Source organism: Rissa tridactyla, chromosome 10, assembly GCF_028500815.1.
Source record: "Rissa tridactyla isolate bRisTri1 chromosome 10, bRisTri1.patW.cur.20221130, whole genome shotgun sequence".
Classification (NCBI taxonomy): Eukaryota; Metazoa; Chordata; class Aves; order Charadriiformes; family Laridae; genus Rissa; species Rissa tridactyla.
This window is the reverse complement of record NC_071475.1, coordinates 9,465,672-9,486,787: the sequence shown is the minus strand read 5'-3', so window position 1 is coordinate 9,486,787 and position 21,116 is coordinate 9,465,672. Positions and strand designations below refer to the sequence as shown.

At 46.0% G+C, this 21,116-nt stretch overlaps 2 protein-coding genes across 10 annotated transcripts in view; one reads left to right on the top strand and one right to left on the bottom strand.

Moving 5' to 3' along the window:
* Positions 1 to 2,990, top strand: part of LRIG1 (leucine rich repeats and immunoglobulin like domains 1) — a 95,776-nt gene extending 92,786 nt beyond the window's left edge. For both annotated transcript variants that reach the window (XM_054216496.1, XM_054216497.1), the window contains exon 19: positions 139 to 2,990. In XM_054216496.1, coding sequence (XP_054072471.1) covers positions 139 to 371 — 233 coding nt within the window. In that variant the 3' untranslated portion in view covers positions 372 to 2,990. The remainder of the gene's footprint in view (positions 1 to 138) is intronic.
* A 3,402-nt stretch (positions 2,991 to 6,392) lies between these two features.
* SLC25A26 (solute carrier family 25 member 26) overlaps positions 6,393 to 21,116 on the bottom strand; it is a 90,772-nt gene continuing 76,048 nt past the window's right edge. For 2 of the 8 annotated variants that reach the window (XM_054216498.1, XM_054216499.1), the window contains 4 exons: positions 13,171 to 13,235; positions 11,863 to 11,921; positions 11,674 to 11,747; positions 6,393 to 6,869 (listed from right to left, as the gene is read on the bottom strand). In XM_054216498.1, coding sequence (XP_054072473.1) covers positions 6,640 to 6,869; positions 11,674 to 11,747; positions 11,863 to 11,921; positions 13,171 to 13,235 — 428 coding nt within the window. In that variant the 3' untranslated portion in view covers positions 6,393 to 6,639. Of the gene's footprint in view, positions 6,870 to 10,154; positions 10,230 to 11,673; positions 11,748 to 11,862; positions 11,922 to 13,170; positions 13,236 to 21,116 lie in introns of those variants that run through there. The other 6 variants (XM_054216503.1, XM_054216501.1, XM_054216500.1 and 3 more) reach the window with 5 other exon arrangements.

Genomic DNA, 21,116 nt, shown 5'->3' with positions numbered 1-21,116 from the left:
TAAAATACCATCCGGGTTATATCCGAGAAAACAGAGCCCTGTTTTCTCCCATCAGCTTTTTTAACTGGCTCAAGGGCGTGAGCGATGCTGGCAGGCTGCGCATCAGCTAACCACGCTGGTTCTTTGGGTTTTTTGCAGGCTCTTCGCAAGCGGTAGCAAAGCCTTCGGAGCTTAACAACCTGAATTTGGTGAGAGCTTCACCGGCAGGAGGGTCGCTAAAGCAACTGAACGTGCTTCCCGAAATGTCCCCAACACTACTGGATTTGCAGAGCGAAGCAGAAGTGAAGCAAGCTCTCCTGTCCAACGGCTACGCACCCAAGCCCCGCGACTCCGTTCATGAGTCGAAGCCACCGAACGGATCGCTGGACTGAGAGGACAGACTGCCATGTGCAAATTAACAAACACGCTATTATTTTTTTTAATTTTTTTTTTTTTTTTTTGCACAGAGTATATAGGCTACTTATTTCTACCTCAAATCTTGAACTGATGACCTGTCAAAGGCAAAACAACTGAGGTATGAGAAACAAGCTTGTATGGGGAACAAAATCCTGTTCGAGCGTCATCTGTTTGTACATAGTTTAAAACTTCCCTGAGAAGTATGAAGCGTTCAAAAGTTGTCTTGCATATGAAGCACATAAATGCAAGGGATTATTGTGTAAAGAGAAAAGTATTTGATACAATTGTACATAAGAGTTTTCATATATAAATATATATATATACAAATATATATATATATATCTTTTACAGAGGCTATTTTAATCTTTAGTGCATGGAAAACTGAGTGAAATTTTACAATTTTGGCAATATTGTTTTCAGTGTCAGGTTGCTGTTAAACTTTGTGAGCGAAATAACTCTGGTGCCTTAAATGCATAAGCAGAACTTTAAAAAGCCAGACTGTTCCAAAGGGATTGTCCTCTTTTCAATGGAAGTTCCTTTAAATCAAGTATCGATTGGGTTACTTAGCACAAATTTCCTTCTTCCCCTTTGAAATTTATTGCACTTAATGCATTTAAATAGAGATCTTTAACTGGTTCAAATGAAGTTTATAGGAAAAAAACCCCCACGCAGTGAGAAATTAACATAGCAACCTGATTTTTTCCTGTGGTGGAAGAACTTAAATTCCATTGCTTTTCAAAACTGCCTAAAAATTAGGATTTGAAGTGTGACTGTGTGATGTTAGAGTGGACCACACAAGAGGCACTAAATAATTCAGCGACAGTGCAGAGCCCCAAAACCACCAGACAAAAAGGCTGTCGTCATTAGCGAGCAGTCATTACTAAACTAAGTAATTCATGCGGTAAAGCTGTGGGGTGGTCTCATATAATGCACCATTCAAAAAAACAACACAGCAGAAGGCGTTATCCGCCCATATATGCTGTTACCGCCCTGATCACCTGCAGACCTAATTGCAGACGTTTCCCCTCCCAAATGGATGCCGTTTTACCTGTATAAGGTGCGTATAATGATACAATGATATACAGCCGAGCCCTGTTTAGAAGGAATAACCCGGGCCAGTATAATGCATTTTCACACCCCCCAAAAAATATATCTGTTCGGGGGGGGGGGGGGGGGGATGGGGAGGCATTGAAACCATAGAGCTGTTTTGACAACAAAACTGAAATCACACTCCTGAGCTGACAGCTGTGCCGTTAATTCATCTGATACTTTGGACTTTTTTTCCCTGCAACACAATATTGCGCTTTCTTGTTGAACACCATTACCCCCATCTGCAACCAAACTCTGAATTTGAAATGATCCGCTTCAAATGAATTAGGCTGCTTTGTGTAGCAATTCTAGGCTATTCAGAAATATACTCATTTTAGAAGGGAAACTGTATATTTAGGGTTGAAAATACTCTGTTAAATGGAAACGTCCCAAGTATTTTTATGTGGTCTTTTAAGTTCATCCATGAACGGGGGGAAAAAGAAATACCCACATTGGTCAAACAGATCTTTGTCACTTCTAACTTCACTATGACGCTTTTTATTTATAGAAAGGCTGCTTTCTGTTGGTGTTGGTACCTGTGGATGGAGGACTCCCTTCCAGTTATTTGTAATTTGAGTTCTGCTAACATAAGGTTGCTAACTCTGGTGATGACTACTTTCGGGGAAGATTTATTCGGGGGTTTTGTAACTTTTTTGCCTTAGGAGCAACTCAGATGCCAGTTCCACTGAAGCCGAGTCTGGTGGAAATCCACCTTTGCTCGTACTATGGCTCAAAACAAGTATTGGAAACAAAGGCAGAAACATTTAATTTTCTGTTCGCATCCATCGCTTGGGGATCTGCCCGAGCGCTGTGGCCTCCTGGCCAGCCTTCCCTCGAGGAGCCACGCTGATTCCAAGCCTTACCTCGAGGAGCCACCGCTGCCCGTAAGGGAAGGGCTGTTGCCCAGTAGCTGATGGCGAGTTCCACCGTCGACCAGCCAGGGGAACCTGACCTTGACGAAGCGAAGCATAATTCATACCTGTCTGTATCAGTTCCTGACTATTGACACGTTTGCACTTTGAGACAGGTGGCGAATTATGTTGAGTGCCAAGTTTATGCAAAGCAAAGGAAATGGATGTTGGAAAAATTATAAACCGAGCGTAATTCTCCCCTTTACTCAAGGGAAAAGTATGCTGTAGAAATGACTCGCAAGGTGAAAACAGTGGAACCGGGGACACGGGGAAGATGGGAACGATTTAATTGACTCATTTTGCTGGCGGAAATGTCATCACCATTGCAGATACAAAGCATATTTGCCACATTAACATTTGAAAGTAATGTTTCTGAATAAAGTTAACTGCCTAATGTTATGACTTCCACTAAATATGTGAATTTGCTGCTTCTAAGAGGCAATGTGAAAGAGGAAGTATTACTTTTGTGTACAAAGTTATTTATTTATTAGAAAATTTGGTACAATGTTGTACATTGAAAAACGTGTAAGATATTGAAGTGTCTAACAAATGGCATTGAAGTGTCTTTAATAAAGGTTCATTTATAATATTACAGCTGTTTTGTTGAGAGTGAGCTTTTGGGAGTTTCAGTTGAAAATTAAATAAAATTCTAATCCATTGCTATACTCTTTTCTGTCTTTCTCTGATGAAAACGCAGGCGAGCTGCCAAACTACCCGCTCCTGAAATTAGACCCACAGCTTTTAACATTAGATACTTATAGATCAGAACGAAACTCTGGCGGCCTGACTTGCGGACGGGGTGGAATTTGGGGGCCGTATTGAAAGATAGAATAAAGAACTTGTAAGAAATACACTGCTAATATATCAACTTGCTTAAGTATCTGGCAAGTACCCTCATCTTGGCACTGGAAGCGGCGCAGCTGGGGGGTGCGTGTGTGCGTGTAACTATGTAGGAAAAATGGGGCGAGGAGAGCACCAGCCTCAGCTGCCGTTGTGAACACCTCTGGCTTTCTCCAACCCCAGCCCCACCCTGCGTGGAAATTCCAGAGGCAGCTTTGGAGATAAGCTGGAATTCTTGCCTTTAACTAAAAAAAAAAAACCCACCTCAATTCAGTTTCTGTATATTTAAAAAAAATAAAGTATTTCCTCCTCCAAATTATAACTTTGGGCATGAAGCAGATTTTCTGAGACTCCTTAACACACGTAGGAGTTAAAATATTTTAAAATGGAAAAGAGCGAGCCTTTACGAGGCTGGTGCCTGGTCTGAGATTCAAGTTTTCTTCTTCCACATTATCCAAGTAATGGAATAAAATGAATTTTTCAAGTTTCGATAAACTTGAAATAAAAATGTCACTAAAACTCAACACAAACAGGCAGTAGGGGAAAAACACACACATTTTTTATGTCTTTTCCTCCCCACGTCCCATAACTAAAAGCGTCGTTTTCAGCAGGATTAGACTGTCGTGTGTGCAGAACAGCCCTGGCCGCTGGCTCTCACCTGCCTGGTGCCATTCCCAGGTGACCTTGTCCTCCCCGCGATGATCCTGTGGCGATCCGGGGCGCGGAGCGCATCCATCAGCACATGGAGAGGGGAAGGAAGTGCTTGGGGTCCGTCTCTCGCTCCCTGACATTAGGTTGGCTGAAACAATTTGGCTGGTTGTTTGTGCTTGGGTTTTTTTTTTTTTTAATAAAAAAGCAATGATAACAAAAACTAATTACGCAAATATTAAGTAAAAAACAAAAATCCAGCATTTGGCCACAATGACTTACAAGGCACGATTATTTTTAGCTCGTGTAATTAAATGCACCTACTGCAGGGCTAACCCTCTCATCGCGTTTAAACAGCTTTAATAGAAAATATGAGTTAGCTTTTAAGACAGAGTAATAAATCTCCCTGTCCTGTTCCACACACATCCTGCCCCCCCCCGCCCCCAATTTGTTCTGCTATATATAAACTTCATAAAAGAGACAACCTTAAAAGTGGCAGAAAGCACTGCTACACCGTGCCATGGGAACTGGTAGAATTAACCAGCCAATACGGGACTTGGCTGAAACTCCCCATTTTAATTGAAGATTATTTTTAAGAATTATGTCCTTTTTGTTCTGTATGTTTCACTTGCTTGCCAATTATTTTCTAAGTTTTGGCCTCAAAAAAGTCTTATTACTGTGTCATGGGATGACAGTGTAATAAAACATCCAGCCTCAGTAAGCCTGGCCCGTGTCTGTGCCCGAGCAGGAGCCTGGTCTCTGGGCGGGGGCTCAGGCTTTGCACGTCCCCCTCCGCAGGCAGTCACCACTGACCTGGGCTGGCAGCTGTTCTTCCTCGCTCCAGACTCACACAGGCAGAATACTTTGGGTTGCAGAGACCTTTAACGGCCATCTAGTCCAAGCCCTCTGCAATGAGCAGGGACATCTTCAACTCGATCAGGTTGCTCAGAGCCCCGTCCAAACGGACCTGGAATGTTTCCAGAGATGGGGCATCTCTCACCTCTCTGGGCAACCTGGGCCAGTGTTTTACCACTCTCAGTGTAAAAGATGTCTTCCTTATATCTAGTCTAAATCTACTCACTTTTAGTTTAAAGCCATTACCCCTTGTCCTGTTGCAACAGGCCCTGCTAAAGTTTGTCCCCATCTTTCCTGTAGACCCTTTAAGTACTGAAAGGCCGCAGTAAGGTCTTACCAGCGCCTGCTCTTCTCCAGGCTGAACACCCCCAACTCCCTCAGCCTGTCCTCAACAGCAGAGGGGCTCCAGCCCTCAGAGCATCTCCGTGGCCTCCTCTGGATCCGCTCTAACAGGTCCATGTCCTGCCATTGGAAGCCCCAGATCTGGAGGCAGCACTGCAGGTGCGGTGTCACCAGAGCAGAGCACAGGGGCAGAATCACCTCCCTCGCCCTGCTGACTCCCTGCACCTGGATGTCTTCCTAACGAGTAGAACAACCTCAACGTTAAATTACCGCACCCCAGGGGAGCTGTCATTGCAGGTATGACTTTAGTTAAGTGCACGTGCAGAGACCAGCAGGCGCACGCGTGCGATGGCACCAGGCTGAAGCCGACGGCCTCGGTGCCGCTGGGTCCGCACGGGACAGGCTCTGACCCCCACCGGAGCCTGACAGCGGGCACTCACCTGCCATCGAGTCCCAGCACTCACCCCCTCACCCCCATGTGCAAGGGGTCCCTCAGCCTCCAACATCAACGTGTGACCCGCCACCGCCTGACCCAGCCCCCCTCAGCCCCCGGCGCAGCCCCAGGGCCCTCGGCACAGGCCGGAGGCACCCACTGCAGCAGCTCGGCTTTGCCTTGCCCCCGCGTCCCCACACAAACACCCTCCACATCCAAACACTCCCAAGAACCGCCTAGGCAAGGTTCTGCTGTAAATTCGGCCAATTTCCCCCCTTCCAGACTCTGGTGACCATTTTAATTGAGTAATTTCAATAAAGCCCTTTCACCAAGCTCATTCCTGCACCATTTTGGCCACCAAAGCTTCTGTTTCCAAAGGCGAGAGGGACAGCAGAGGTTTGCTGTGCCTGCCAGCAGCCCCCGGAGAGCCCTCAGGATCCAGCCGTCCATCGGCAGGAGAACTCGGACTCTCTCCCTGCCATCCCAGCCTCCCTCCTGGGCTTCAGCATTTCCAGCCTCCCGCTCCTTCAGCCGCTGAGGGAGGAATACCAAAAGAAGGCAGAGCCGTGTGTCTTTGCACAAACACAGCTGTAAAAGAATACAAGCCCGTGCTTTTACTGAAGAAATGTGAGTCTAATTAATAAAGCTGCACTGGCTACCACACAGGAATGCTTGCCGAGCACCTGTAGGTATAAACAGGAATATAAACTTTCACAAATACAGCTCAAACCAGAAACAAATGTATTATTGTCTTTTACAGAGAGCTCTCCCAACCTGGAATACTTTCAGTGCTGTTGGAGGGCAGCAGGCTGTAACTCTATCGGCCCCTTCCCCGACCAGAGAAACCCTCCCTGTGTTATGAGGCAGGTGCCACTGAATTATGAAAACTCGCTTTATTTCAGCCTCCCCGCTCAGACCACGATCTGGAGGTTTGCAAAACATTTCCCCTGCAGGAGTTCTAATAACGCCTTTCTCAGCCACCGTAATTAGCTGTTTACCCCCCAAACATTACTTTTTTGGCACAACTCTCACGGTGACCTCACTCACTTTCCATGCAGGAAAATTTCATGTTTGGGAAATTGGATTATTGGAGGATTTACTTTTCTTTAACAGTGAAAGCGGCTCTCAGCCTGCTGAACAGCTGCTCGGCACGGCGAGGGGCGGCGGGAGGAAGGCTGCGTTCGCGGGCGGACTCCTCCTCCAGCTCGGCGGCTTTTCCAGCTCTTTGGCAGCCACCGGCAGGACCATCCGGGCTGGGTCAGAGCAGCAGCTGGCGAGTCTTCTCGTATGTCCCCAGGAAGATGAAGCCTCCCAGGCTGATGGCTGCCATCCGTGGGACAACACCTGCGAACAAGCTGAAGGAGAAGGAAAGGCGGTTTCAGAGGATGAGTGGATGCTGCACGGCTTCAGAAAACAAAGCCAAGAAAAATTCTCATTTGTTGGTTTCTTAAATCCCACCCCGTTGCCCGCTGAAGGAACCTGTCTGGGCTTCCCTAGCAGAGTATTCCCAAACCTGATGATTTTTAAGCCCTCTCCACGCTCCTCAGGCGCAGAAGCAAAGGTGCAGGAGGCTACCGGCTGCGCTGTGGAGAGAGGAGCTCAGACACATCCCCACAAGGGCTGCAGACAGATGGGACGTGTCCCATCCTCCGCCGCCCCCAAGAAGCCTCGGCAGAGGGACCCCCTCTCTCTGCTGGGAGCTCCCCCCGGCAGGGACAGCCCTGCTCACCCCAGCAGCTCATTCTCAGTAACATCCAAGGGGGGCTAGCAGGGACGGAGCAGGAATGGCTGCACATTCAGATGCCGTGATTTTTAGGTGCCTGATCCTAATAGTTCTTGGAAGTTAACAGGAAACTTGTGCAAAGCCAATTGCTCGACACATCTGAGCTTATAGTTGGTTTAACAACTTCAGGATAGGCCAGTGTATCCTCCCAGAGGATTACGGGCTTCCTTCGTGGCAAGCAAGGATTAAACATTAGGCTTGAATCTGTCTGGCATTCCCCCACTGATTTATCGCCCACACGGCAGGAGCCCTTCCCAGCACGCTCTGGCTCAGCTCTGTGGGGATGCTGTCCTCGACTTTTTCCGAATGCTGCACAGACCCCGCTAGGAGCATGCCCACAGCAGGACGAGGTGTAATTCCAGGTGTGAACGGGCTTTCGAGAGATGCCCACACCTCCAGGGCTGCTCAGGAGCCCTATGCTCCCTGCCTGCGCCCGGCTGCTCACGCTGCGCCGGGGAAACCTCTGGCTGCAGTAACTCTGGTTTTTGTTGTAATGAGCTTTGCAAAGGAGCCTGGAGCACACAGGCAGATGGAAACATTTTATGGCTTTACTAGACAGCAATTGGGTCTATTACCATAATGACAGCTTTAAAACAGAGTAATTTGTACAAGGCATGTATGGACAGAGCGCTGATAGGGCAAATCCTACGGTGCAGCATCGCTCTCGAAACGCACACCATCCTTCTCCTGCTGAATTAGGCAGCAGGGGCAGACGCTCCGTTACAGAACAGCCCACTCGAGACACAGCTATTACACAAACAGGGGCAGATAACTGAGTTACCCAGAAGCTGCATCCCTGGCAACCTCTATTACTAACCATCACTTCCAAGAATCCTGGCCCTGCTCCCCCCTTTCCCACCTGCCACCCATGGGCTCTCCAATCCCCGTTTCCCCTGCGGGCTCACTTCTGTGGGAAAGCAGAGCCGAATGGCTCCGGTGCCGCCCTAAATCCGGAGAGCTCAGCTCTGCTGGTCCCTGCTGGGCCACACCTGCCCTCATCAGCACATGAGATAAATTGGTTTTTTTCTCTTGGCCCCATCAGAAACCCCTCTGGTGGGCACAGATATGCTGTCTACTTGCATTTGCTACCTGTTTGTACAGATTTCACCTGCCGCTCCGCTCTTCCTGCCTGAGTGTTCCCTTTTGCTTAAGCTACTCTCCCAGTTTCCGATCGGATCCAGCACCACGGGCTGGAGGGCTTCACCCCCGCCTTCTCTTCACCCACAGCTGCAATAAATGCACCGCATGTCAGCGCCTGGCAAAGACCAAACGCAGGCCTTCAGGTACAGACGCACCGTGCTCTCCTCAGCCGTGCGAGGAACCGCTCGGAAGGAGTCACAAATCCAGGAATCAGGTTTAAATCCCAGGGCGAGACCTGGCTGCAGGTGTTCAACCCGCACGCTGTGCCCTCCCCAACCCTGTGCGTGCCCTCCGGGGTGCAGCTCTTTGTTTCAGGGTTCCCAGCCCAGCAATACCTAGTCCCACGGTGCCAGCAGCACAGGTGACATTTTTGGGTGACAACTCGGCAACCCAAAGGGAATTCTTTCTCAATAGATACTAACCAGGACCCCCGAAAGGCACCGCAGTGCCTGGACACAGCAGAAAGGGGACAGTGCTGGAAATGGCACTGGGTGCTCAGCCACAAAACCTCCGTATTACCCTCCGGACCAAAGAAGTGGCCATGCTGAGACAAAACACCACTTTTATCCGACTACAGCTTTGCACTGAGCTCACTCCTGCAGGCAGATTGTGTTCTGCAAAGCAGCAAGCCCTGGGCACAGGGGCTGCTTTCACCACTCGCATCGGTGAGAGCAGGCTCTGGAGAGCAGTGGTTAGTGCCCACCATGTCATGGTCACCCCAACCTGGAAGCTCACCTGAGGAACAGGACACCTGGTACAAAACTGCCAGCTCTGTCCCCATCTATGCACAAGCTGCGAAAAGCCATCTCACCAGATCTATCAGTTAAATAACCGTTGTTTTGCTCACCAATGAGTTGTGAAGGTCAAACGCCACCACTTCCTTGCATGAAAAGCAGTCAGAGAAGACGTATACCTGCTTTCATGTGAATGGCTCGTCTACACCGCTAGCAGGAGCAAAGGGGCACACAGAGTCACCTCATCCCATCCCTATCCTACCTCCCGCCACAGGCCTGGCTCTCCCCGGACAGAAAGGGACGTGAAATTTCTTTGCATGAAGCAGGGGGATTTACTAGGTACAGACCAGGAAGCTGAGCCCTGCGCTCTGGTTTTAATAAGGTGGCAATAAGCAACGCGTCTTTCTGCCCTCAGAATTCCTCCTCTTCAAGTATGAGATTTATTAGAGGAGCCATAAATCATTTCATGTTGCAACTGGCCAAAAAAGCCCGACATTTTTATTGTTTTTGATTAATAGATTTATAATTGGCAGCAGGCATGGCAGCCTCTGCGTTTATTTTTCCCAAGACTTTCTTCCTTTTCCTTGCAGCTGACGCAGCTTGGCCTCCTTTACATGTTACTTTTTCTCCAGATTGCTTATTGTTTTGATTTCTATTGAATTGTGATCCCTTTGGTCCTAGTCCACGGGCACTATCTTTAGGCAGAGTTTAATTTTGGGTTGTTTAGAAACGGGCACTGCTGAAAACACCCCGAAAAGAACACAAACATACATTCTTATTTTCAGCTCTTGGCTGGGGAAAGGGGGAGGTTTCCCCAGCCAAATCCATGCCTCTTCATACCCTTCAGAGCTCAACTTCCATCAGCAGCAGACATGGCCTCACTTCTCCCAGTCCCTTTCAAAACATGCCCTAGAGTCCACCAAACCATGTAGGACCCAAAACTCATCCACCGCCAGGTCACCTCATCATGTCAAAGCGCGAACCTGAGACAACCGAGCTCTGAGCACTGCCGGGGGGCACAGCTGGACGTCTTCCTGGAATCGGTGTTCAGGAACTTCCTGCAATTTGTTTTGAATTATTTCCCACATGTGTAGAAAGAGGACTGAACTTTTATTAGTCGTGCGAGCAGAGATCAGATGTTAAGAGAAAACTATCTCCCGCAAAGCTGTGATGTGCACGCTGCTTCGAGCAACAGTTTACAAATGTTAAAACAGCACCCTGAAAGTGTCGGCCACATCAAGAGGATAAAAAAACCTATGCGAAATCACAGTGAAAAGCCCCAAGTAAAGCTTCCAAAAAACCTCCGTTCCTCTTTCAGGCCAAGGGCAGGTGGGCCGGAAGCCCTACCGAAGGAAGCACAGACTGAAGGAATTGTTTAAGACATACATTTCGCTACGAGTGGCCAATAACTGGTATGACTCACACACTCTAAGAGGGCAAGGTGGCGTAAATGAAGCAGGTGTCTGTAAAAATCAGTAATAATTTATACGCCTGTAACACCTCAAAATGTTCTACAAATGCTAGTAGAGGACTTTTTGTTCACAACACTGCTCCAACATCAGAAAAGCAATTCTCCGTCTCAGGAATGGGTAAAGCGAGGCAGTCAACAGACTAGATGGACATCACCCCTGAGTTCCTTGACCAGTCAGCAGAAAGCCCAGAATGTGTCTACACCCTGGTCACCCGAGGAAAACAGCCAGAAAGATGTTCTGCGGCAGCTCAGAATTACTCTTTGCACTCCAGCCTTTCTCAGAAACCTTACATTTTTGCAACAAGTGCCTCGCTGGAGAAATCCAAGTGGGCGCGTGCTCAAGCCCAGACTTGACGGGAGGCTCAAAGGACAAGTCAGGGAGCACACGGCTCCTTTCCTTCTGCTTCAGCTTGTCCCTGCTGGCAGCACCATGCTGGCATCACAAGCTCCCATCACACTTCACAGTAAGAACAGTGAATATAAAGGAAAAGACCTTGCTGGTGTTTTCAAATCAGCAGGAAATTGCCATGAGGAGGAAGGAGTGTCCAAAAGGGACATACGGCTCCTATGCTGACCTACCCTGATGTCTCAGGAGGGGTGATTCACACACCTCAAGATCAGTCTGTGGCACTCACTGCCACAAGATGATGCGCATGCCCAAAAGTTTAAACGGATACAAAACACAAATGCATACATTCATGGAGAGAAGTCCATTAAACACAAAGCCACCCTCACCTCTGAAGCCTGGAGCTAAGCTTAGAGATTGTACCATGGATAAATCTCCAATAATGTCCCTGCCCATTTCTGTGCCCTTCCCTGGACGTTGCTCAGAGCCAGTGCTAAAGCAAGGACACTTAGACCTCCCTGGAGGGACCTAGCTTCCTAGCTACCTGAGAGCTGCTCCCTGGCCACGTCTACCGCAATTAAAAGCCTTTTCTGTATGACAGGTTTTAAATACAAGCAGACCATCCCATCCTCTCCCACACACAGAGACACAACGCATGAGATGTGCGTCTGCAGCATGTCCTTACCCCGACAGGCCTTGTGTCCTCCAGATGCCACCAAGGGCCGCCAGAACATTCCCGCTAGCGTTGCTGGAACCAGCCTGGACCACAGAAAGAGAGAGATTGGAAACTGTTAGCAGAGAGATTTAGTTATTTACTGAGCATCCTGTTAGTGCTACTTTACAGCAATTACAGACATCCTAAGGACCTCCTTACCCCAGGCACAGGCAAAATCTCGGTGTTTCCAGGAATAAGGCAAAGGGCAGAACAGGAAACTGAGGCACAGAAGAAGAAAATGATCACTCCGAGGTCACAGAGCTGGTTAGTTCAGAACTGGGTATCCAGTCCCTTCTGCACTACACTCAGCTCTATGTCCAGCAGTTGACAGTGGAGTAAGAATTTAACAAAAACACACTCTCAAAGCACCAACAAGCAACTTCACTGCTCACTGCAAGAGGATTTACTTGAGATTTACTTAAAAAAAAAAACATAAGTAGTGCATTGCATGTGAAAATTGCCTTGAAAGCAAAACAGCAGGACTAGAGACAATTAAATTACGTGTGTGATCTAGTTAGCGAGAGATGACTAATATGAAGATGCTGTCTGAATGGTCTCAGTACATCCCAGAGCACCATCATTCCCTTACCAACACTGACCTGGCTGCTCAGCGCAGCAGCAGACAGAAATGAAACCCAGGTCTTACAGTTTTATCACCCGCTCTATCCAAAGGCAAAGAGGCTGCAGCAGGTACAACACCCAGCAAAGGAGGATACACAACACAGCAACATGGTGAGCCCAGATGTGCGTGACTCAGCTGGGGAGGTGCATGTCATCAACAAAAAACATCCCCGTACTGAGGGACATGAGCAATAGGATAAAAACCATCCAAAGAAACTCCAGGACGCCTGACCTTTGCCAACACAACAGCTCTTTTCAGGGCAGGGAAAGGGCTTTTAGCTATGTATCTGCTTAGCTCTGCTCTGGGGTTAGCAAGATGATGACGGGAACACTAGACTTATTAGCAATTTAACTACTTACTGAACTTACTGATCTTATAAGCAATTTTCCTTCTGCTCTGGTTGGCAGATGTAAGCCATCACAATCTCTGTGCCTTAAAATTTTAGGACAGAAAACCCATTGCCAAGCTCTCCTCAGAAAACACACACACACACTCAAGCCCAACCATTATCAAAAAACCAGAGGAATAAATCCCTGATGGGAAGTTTAACTTTGGGCATCTGACTCTGTGAGGATTTTCTACTAAAGACACCGCGTGAGATTCTGGAAGTCTAGTAAAAACACAGGCCTTTCTCAGCTCCTTTGAGAAAGGACCAGGAGAGCAATGAAAGGCAAGGAACACAACAATTTCACTAGTTCTGCATGCGGTACCTGATCCCGCCTCCGAGGACAAGAGCAGAAATCATTATTAATAGGTGCTGGATTTCATTCTGTAATGACCATACAGAAATTCTGGAACTACCCAAGCCATTCACCTGCATGTCTGCTGGCCTCCTTCATTCTTACCTTTGCCAACATAATTCTCGTCTTCGCTACATCGAGAGGTGTAGTAACTGCAGCTGCAAATCCACCTGAGCAAATTAAAATACCAAACACAAGTGAGACATTGTTGGTTGAATATGAATGCCACACTGCCTATAATTCCCATGGCTGTGGTCAACACTGCTCCATTATTAATGCCTACAGCATGTTTCCTCACGTCAGAGTCCAGGTACGTTCGTTGAAGGTCTGTACACAGAGTGTTTTATTCCTGGGTGTTGACTTAAGGAAAATAGCTCTATACTAGTTAACTGTAAATCCAAACATCCCCATTGAGATTACTGTCCTTTTGTTTTGTATATATACGAACACGTGAAGGTCGTAAGGATAATGGATTCCACTTCCAACACCTATGGGCAAGTTTGAAAGGAAGAACCTGCTTATTACTCATTTGCAGAGATTAGAAAATACACTCGTCACGCTGTGCTCTGCCTTGAGAATTAAAGCCTGACCATTCAAAGGCTAGAAAGATAGAGAGGAAAGATGCTCGGCATCTGAAACACACATGCTTCAGGGGCAAAGCTATCCGCAAGATACAGACAGACTGGATCTGGACTTCAACTGTTAGACCTGGGACTCTGTTTCAGGGAAAAAAAGACAAGCCAGTGTTTGGGATGGAGCTCACCTCCAACGAATGAAATCAGCTCCATTTTGGATAACAACAACGTGAAGCTGCCCAAGGGTCTTTAGAAATTGTCAAAAGTCTGCTGCCGTAAGTGCCATCTGCCCCTCACGGGCATTTTTATTCTCTCTAATCACTCCCAAACCTCATCCTTGGAGCTCATTACTTTCACTTGGAGCTGCCAGCTCAGCTGTGGCTTTCCTCCTGAAAGCCAGAAATCTTCAGCTTATCCATCTGCGTGTCTCACCCACAAACGTGTGTGTGTCTGTCTCCATATTTTAATCCTGTGGCTACAGCCTGGCATCTTGTGCTATCTAGGGACCAGCTTTGCTGCTTTTTCTCCCAGGATCTTATTCCCTTTGCCTTATTTCCCCATCTTAAAATTAACTCTGATCTCTCTCCCTCCTCTGTTCACAATATTCCAAGCAAGTAGTTCATGCTGAGGAAAAGCCAAAGTGAAGGCAACTTTTAAAATGCAGGAGCAGCCCAGCAGTAAGTGAAGAAAGAAAGGGGAAGAAAGGAGAGAGTGAGACTTGTTCTGAAATCTCTCTTTCTTCTTCTTGCTGTTTTTTTCCTCTGGAGCTTGTATAAATCCTGTATCTGCTACAGCAAGGAACAGAGTGACTCCAAAAACTGAAGTCTACACAGTACCCAGGGAATAAGCTAAAAATAATCTACTTTTTGTTCCAAGTTTTATGGAATGTAGAAAAATTGATCTCTCTTTTCTTGGGGTGGAAGAGGGGAAAAGCACTTCTTCTAAATTCTGTAAAGAAAAAATCCATCTTCCCTGCTGGCTCGTGTTTTAACCTGCACCTCTCTCTCTCAGCCACCTTCACTTTAACATATTAAAACCCTGCTCTATGTCAGCAAGGAGGCTGGGCCAGCTGGCACCATACGTTGGCTTCTTACAGTTAATTAAGGAAAAGTCCCATGACAGTTCAGGAGATGCAGTAAGGCACATTTGCAGTCCCCTGGATCCCAAACAAGAATAGCGGCAAGCCGAGTTAGCGAACAGCCCAAAACGCCTGGTTTAGGAGCAACTTCTGCTCATGTAAGGTCGGCCCAACCTGTTCTCTCTGCCGGAAGCTTCCTAGCAGTAATTCCTCACTAAAAAGCAGAAAAATGGGTTGTATTCAAGAAGCCAAAGCAGAAACTATGAGCAAGTTAAACTAAATTCCAGCCCATTCTTGGACCTTCTTTAAGGTCAAAAATCTTTTTATTGTGAGCCAGTTTTTGAGTAAGTGACCCAAAGGCTTTGAGAGAATGGTCTGGATAGAAACTTCGGTACTCATGTCAGCGACCTATTTTTAGAACACTAAAAATAATCTGGATGGAAAATAGTGGCTTTACAAGTCTGGATGTAGAAGTCCTCTGCCCACAGACCAAGATAAAATTAAACAGTGAAGCACATGGCTCTCAGGCCTGTATCAAGCACAAAATCTCAATGCATCACTCAGCTATAGAGTTGACACTAACACTTTAGTCAGACTAACATTTCCCTTAACACAGCCCAGTAATTTTTTTATGCGTTTGCCCCTAACAGTTTCTTATTGGCAGAAGCTTCAATCTTGGCTGACAGAGTGATTAGAACAAACACAATTTATCCTGATACGATGTTCCCAAATTCTTATCTGAAAGGTTTAATCAAGGCTGATTGGTTTTCATTTTTTCCCCAGCTAACATCTGGATCTTTCAGGCTCTTTTGTTATTAACATTTCAATGTTTCTTTTTCCATCACTGGGAAGTATTTGGTACAGATTTACCAATCAATTTAGAATGACAACAGCAACAATAAAATGCTTCATAAGCACAACAAGCAGCAGGATAGCGGCTAAATTAAATGCAAGTTTGTATATGCTTGACAAAAACACAAGATTAAAGCTAGCGCTTGTTGGGAACTGCATTTTATTGAAGGCAGCGCATCTGACAAAATGAATTTGCTCCAGCCTTAACCCTAAATGTCCAAGGTAATTTTAGAGTGTCCTCTTCAACGTTAGTACACAGGTATCCAAGAACAGGCTACAGTGCCAGCGAGGTACTGCTCAGTCCCACCTACTCTAGCTGGGTAAAGGAACTTAAAACATGACTGTTTCCAACCATCAGACTAATACAAAAGGCACAAACTAGTATAGCCAAAGTCTACTCATTTAAAATAGAAGGGCTGTGCACTGCACCGTCTAATACACAGTAAGGCCCAACAGATGTTTAAACCACTCCTTTAGCCTATTCCTGCTGTCGCTGACTTCTCCAAGAGCTGCTATAAAGGGCTGGAGCCTGTTCAACTAGTCAGCAACCAGGACAAGCAGGTATTAAAGTATCAGGCCAGAAAGACACATCAAGCCTTACACTCCTAATCATTCCAGCTTCTCTGCAGAGCTGGCAAAGAGAAAAAGGCACCTTTGCAGGCATTCTGTGCCCAGACAGACTCACCAACTCACTCCTGGAGAATGCTCCTTTCTCCCTGGCCCCAGAAGGATCTGGTGATGACTTGGTCTCAGCAAGTAGGCATAAAGATGGATTTGCGCATAAGAGAAGGCTCTTGGCTTGCTAATACTTCTAGCAGAGTGACAGACTCCTCTACTGGGAAAATACAACTTCACGCAGTAGTAGAAAACTCATCACCCGTCTCCCAAGAAGTTACAATGGACACTGTATATTCACACAGCAGCTGAGCAGCTGAACTTTACCAAGTGCAGGGTGTTAAACAGAAAATCCCTCTGCTACTCACACTTTCCCAAGGACCAGTTCTTGATGGAAGTGCTAGAGACTGACATCCACAGAGAGCGATTTACCTTTATTTGCCAATAAGAATAAAAAGTCTTGAAGACTTAAGATATTCCCCTAGGTTCCTGCTGGCATTTCCTACCCTTTTTGGCTCTCCGATACAAATAAAAATTGAGAAGCATCAGAACAGAGTGAAATATTTCACCTGAGAACAATACATAACCCGAAGTCCTCGCAGTAAGGTCCTTGCCTGCAGAATTTGCTGCTGCTATTGGAAAATGTTTCACCGCTTCTCTGACACATTCCTTGAGTAAGATCCCATGAAGGGAGGGACACAAGTTCTTCTTCAGTCCCTGTATCTTGTTTTTTTTCCTGTACCATTTTAACTTCTCCTCACCCTTTCTAAAGGGTCCGGAGAACCCTTCTGGCCACCACAGGGGCTTCTCCTGATTCTGAGTTCTGCCATCTGGCCAGACCCCCGGCACCCTCTTCTGCAACACCAGTCCTGTTTGGTTTGTCAAGCTCATTTCAAGAGATAGGAATGCGTGCTTGACTAATGTCCTTGTTTGAATTATCCCACCTTAGGAAAAGAAAAAAATCCAGGCTGAGCTGTATTATTGCCTGTCCTTATTACCATTTTCTGTACTGACATCTGAAGGTTACCCAAGACTGATTCAGGATTGAATCCCACATCTGGGTTGAAAAACTGAGTCGCACGGGTCCAACACTAAACCTCACAGCATCCTCTTACACCGACCGATTTCCAAGTTCACAGTCTTTTTCAGCACCGTTCAATCAATTAGTTCTTATTTGAACTTTTATTTTATTGATAGTATGTTAATTTTTCTAAGGGGAAGTTTGTTCTGATCCTTTATCATTGCGGAAACAACACCTGCTAATGGTAGAGCAAAGTGACCCAAGAACCTCTCTGGATTTCAGCAGAAATACCAAGAGGCACTGCTCCTCCAGAGATTTCAGGGTTCGAAGCATAGTCCAAGCAAACACTGCATGGAAATCTTGAGAACTACTCAAAAATTTATTCAGAGCTATAGAGTTAAAGAGGCTTTTAGACACAGTGTGTAATCTTGTCAGAGCCCATTAGATCAAAACAAAAGTGATGGGAAGTCTTCCCTGTTAATGTGCAAAAAGCTCTTGCTAGTGCTTTATTATTCACTAGACTTGCACCTCCACTCTCAGTGACTTTGTCACCACAGAGCATTAATTATTGATGTTAAGCCACACTTTTTTGACAGTAGGGAGAAAGAAGTCGTCTTTAACAGAGACGATTTTCAATTGCATTAAATGGACGGTCAGGTTCTTTGACAAGCTGGAGCTGCCTTGCTGCTCCAGGGCAGCACTTTGCTTTCCCAACAGCTAATACCCAACGGCAGGATTTCCTTGCCACTGGCCCAATTCCATGGAGGGCATACAAAACCCACCCAGAGGCTCTTCTGGGACAGCCTGCCCCAGCGCGGTGCAGGGCTGGGCTGCAGTGCTCCAGCCAGGCAGCCTGAGCCCAGAGAAGACTCAAGCATGGAGTGCAACCACAATCATGCCTGGCCTGCCTGCAGCACAGAGACATATTTCCCTCCTCTGCCTCCGGCCTGCCAAAGCCTGTGCCCAAATCTGGGACAGAGTCCAGAAAGCTCAGACATGAGGCAAGGTTTGGTTCAAACGCAACCTCAGGCTTAAATGATCCTGTAGATTTACCCTTGGGTTCCTCCCCACCGGCTGCTCAGATACCGCCTTCTCTCACTCCCCGACTGCTCCAAACATCTCCTCTAGTTAAGGCACCAGAGATGACGATAAAGCTGTACAAGGCCTCCAGGGATTAAATTATTAACAGATGAGACAGAGAGGATTCCAAATCTCTGATATTTATGCTTATGCCTATTATGTTTCTATAAAAAGCCCACGGATCGCATACATACATCTTACACATCTGCTCAACGTGGAAGAGTCGGGCCTCTTGCAGCACTTTGGCTGAAATCGCTGCCATTTCACGGGCACTGGGGATAGAATTCCATATATTGTTGCTCTTTGTTCTGTCTTCGACAAATAATCAATTATGATTTAGCTAGGAAGTAACCAGCACACACAGACACACACATGTACGCCTGTGTGCCATAAAGGGAAGCCGAACAGGACTTTTCTTTCAGTTTGTTTCAGCTTATTACCCTGCCCCTCAGGACCTTTAACATATTTTTAGAAAGTATTGAATTCAAGCAAAGAACACAGAAAAGCATCTCTGTGTGATTTCACCATCCCACTACTACCATGGTGGCATCTGACAGCATCTCTGTGTTTAAAGGTTGTTTTTTGGATCATCGTCTCCTTTTAAGGTTTATAACATGATGATTTTAAATCACTCAGATGCATACATCCATCTTATTTTACTCACAGGGTACTGGTGAGGTTTTGATTTTTTTTTTGTTTTGGGGTGGAAAGAAAAGGATAAAGAATTTGGTCTGTTTTTTCTTCCCTCATTTGAAGCTATATGTAGGTAGTTAATAATTTTTAACCATGGAATCCATCCTTCAGAAGGCAGGAAATTATTTTTCCACTACCTCCATTCAGCAAGAAGGCTAAATATTTTCAGTGAAATAGAATGGATGCGGTACCAAATTAGATCAAGACAGGGCCTGCCTGTTACACGTCTGCTGGAGATGGAAGGGGAAGGTTCTGATCCAGAGAGTCAAACCTTGTGGGTTTTGAAGCAGGTCCTCGAAGGACACGTGAGAAAGGAAGTTTAAAATACTGCTGGTGAAAAGGAAAGAACAGGGAAACAAAGAACAGAGAAGGAAAACGAAGCTGGAGGAAGTGAAGTTGGAAGGACAACTCAGAGAATGTTTAGCATCACCAATTACAACGCGATCTACAAAGCAGAACTGCAACTCTGCAAAGATTTGCGCTTGGGGAACAGAGCCTATGAAGACAGCTAGGCTAAACTGTCTCATCTACCACCATCATGGACCTGGAAGTCTCTGTGCTGTTCCAGGACCCAGTGTCTCCTCCAGCACAAAGCGTTAGGTCTTCCCAGCATCTGCCAAAGGGCAGTGAAGTGTTCATGCACAACTGTGCCTCTGGAAGCTCATTCTGCAATATTTCTACCAGGAAGCGAGCAGACACTACTGAACATCCATCAAACAGTAGCAAGTCCAAGCACAACTGGTCAGAAACAAGACACAGAGGAACGGAGGCACTGGGTTAGATTTCCAATTGAGGCACCAAATTGGACTTCAGGAAATTACTCCGCAAGGCCTTGGGTAAATCAGATAACCTTTCCAGCTCTCTGAACGTGCCTGAACACAGTTTTTGTATCAATCTGACTGTAAAGAAATCAACAGAGCTAAATTAATGATCCCGTATCACACCTGCAGACATACAGATTGCATTTTAAAGCATTTTTAGTCTGATAGCTTGTTTTGTTGCAAAACAAAAATGAACGATTTGCTTCAATCACTCGGATTTTGTTTGCATTGATTTGATGAAGTCAGTGTAAAATCCAATAGTAGACCCCATTTTAAGCAGAATAAAACTCCCTTCCCATCACATAAACATAGAAAGTACATCTGGACAAGACCACAAGAGATCATCTAAAATATCCCCTCTGCCCCAAAATGGAATCAATTCTACCTAAACCATTCCCTCACAGCTCACACGCCCAACCTGCTAAACTGTGTGCAGCTACAGCCACTCTCCCCTCCCCCAGTCCTGCAGTTACAGTGCCCATCAAAACGAAGCCTCAGTCTCTGCCGGAATTCTGCTGCTATTAATACTTCAATTCCCCTAACAGAGCTTATTTAAAAAAAATTACACACGATGTAATGGCTCTGAATTTGTAAGTCATCAAAGAACAAGCTTTGCTTTTGATAATCTCTATTTCAAGAAATGCTATAATTTCTCTTTAAACAGGATTTATTTTTTCCACATATTCTGTTACTGGTTTGGAATCTCAAAATATATTTTAGGTCCTTGGGGAAAAGCTCTGGCTATCCATCTCTTAACTACTAATCTGTTTTTTCTATTAAGACAGTTGAGTCTCTCCTCCCTCAAACTTGTCAGCTATACTGATGAGTCATTAATTGATTTTTTCTTTTTTTTTCTTCTTTTTTGGAAACAACTACAGTAGGCTAAAATCAAGCAAGAAGCCTACTGAAGAATTCAATTAACTTCTGGCTTGTTTGGTAATAAATAGTGCAGTATTGTATTCTGCCACTCTTTATTCTTGTTCTAGTGTCTGGAGATTGCCCAGATGTTTCGTCCTCTGTGTTTTTTTTTTTTTCTGCTGCGGAAGGCTTTTGCCTCCAGGCTGTGCAGTGCTAGCCTCTGCTCTCCTGACTCTAGTTAATCTACATGGCTGTCAGAGCTGTCACATGAATGGTGAATCATGGCCTCTCGCTGCAATCACTTCAACCCCTGGGGAAGTGCTCAGAGCAGACAGCTGCACAAACCCCCACCCAAACAAAGTTTCTCCTGGATGAGGATTTTACAAATCAACTTTGAAATAATCGCAAAGCCTGACTGACAGGCCCCTGGTTTTTAAATAACAGAAATTTGTCAAAAA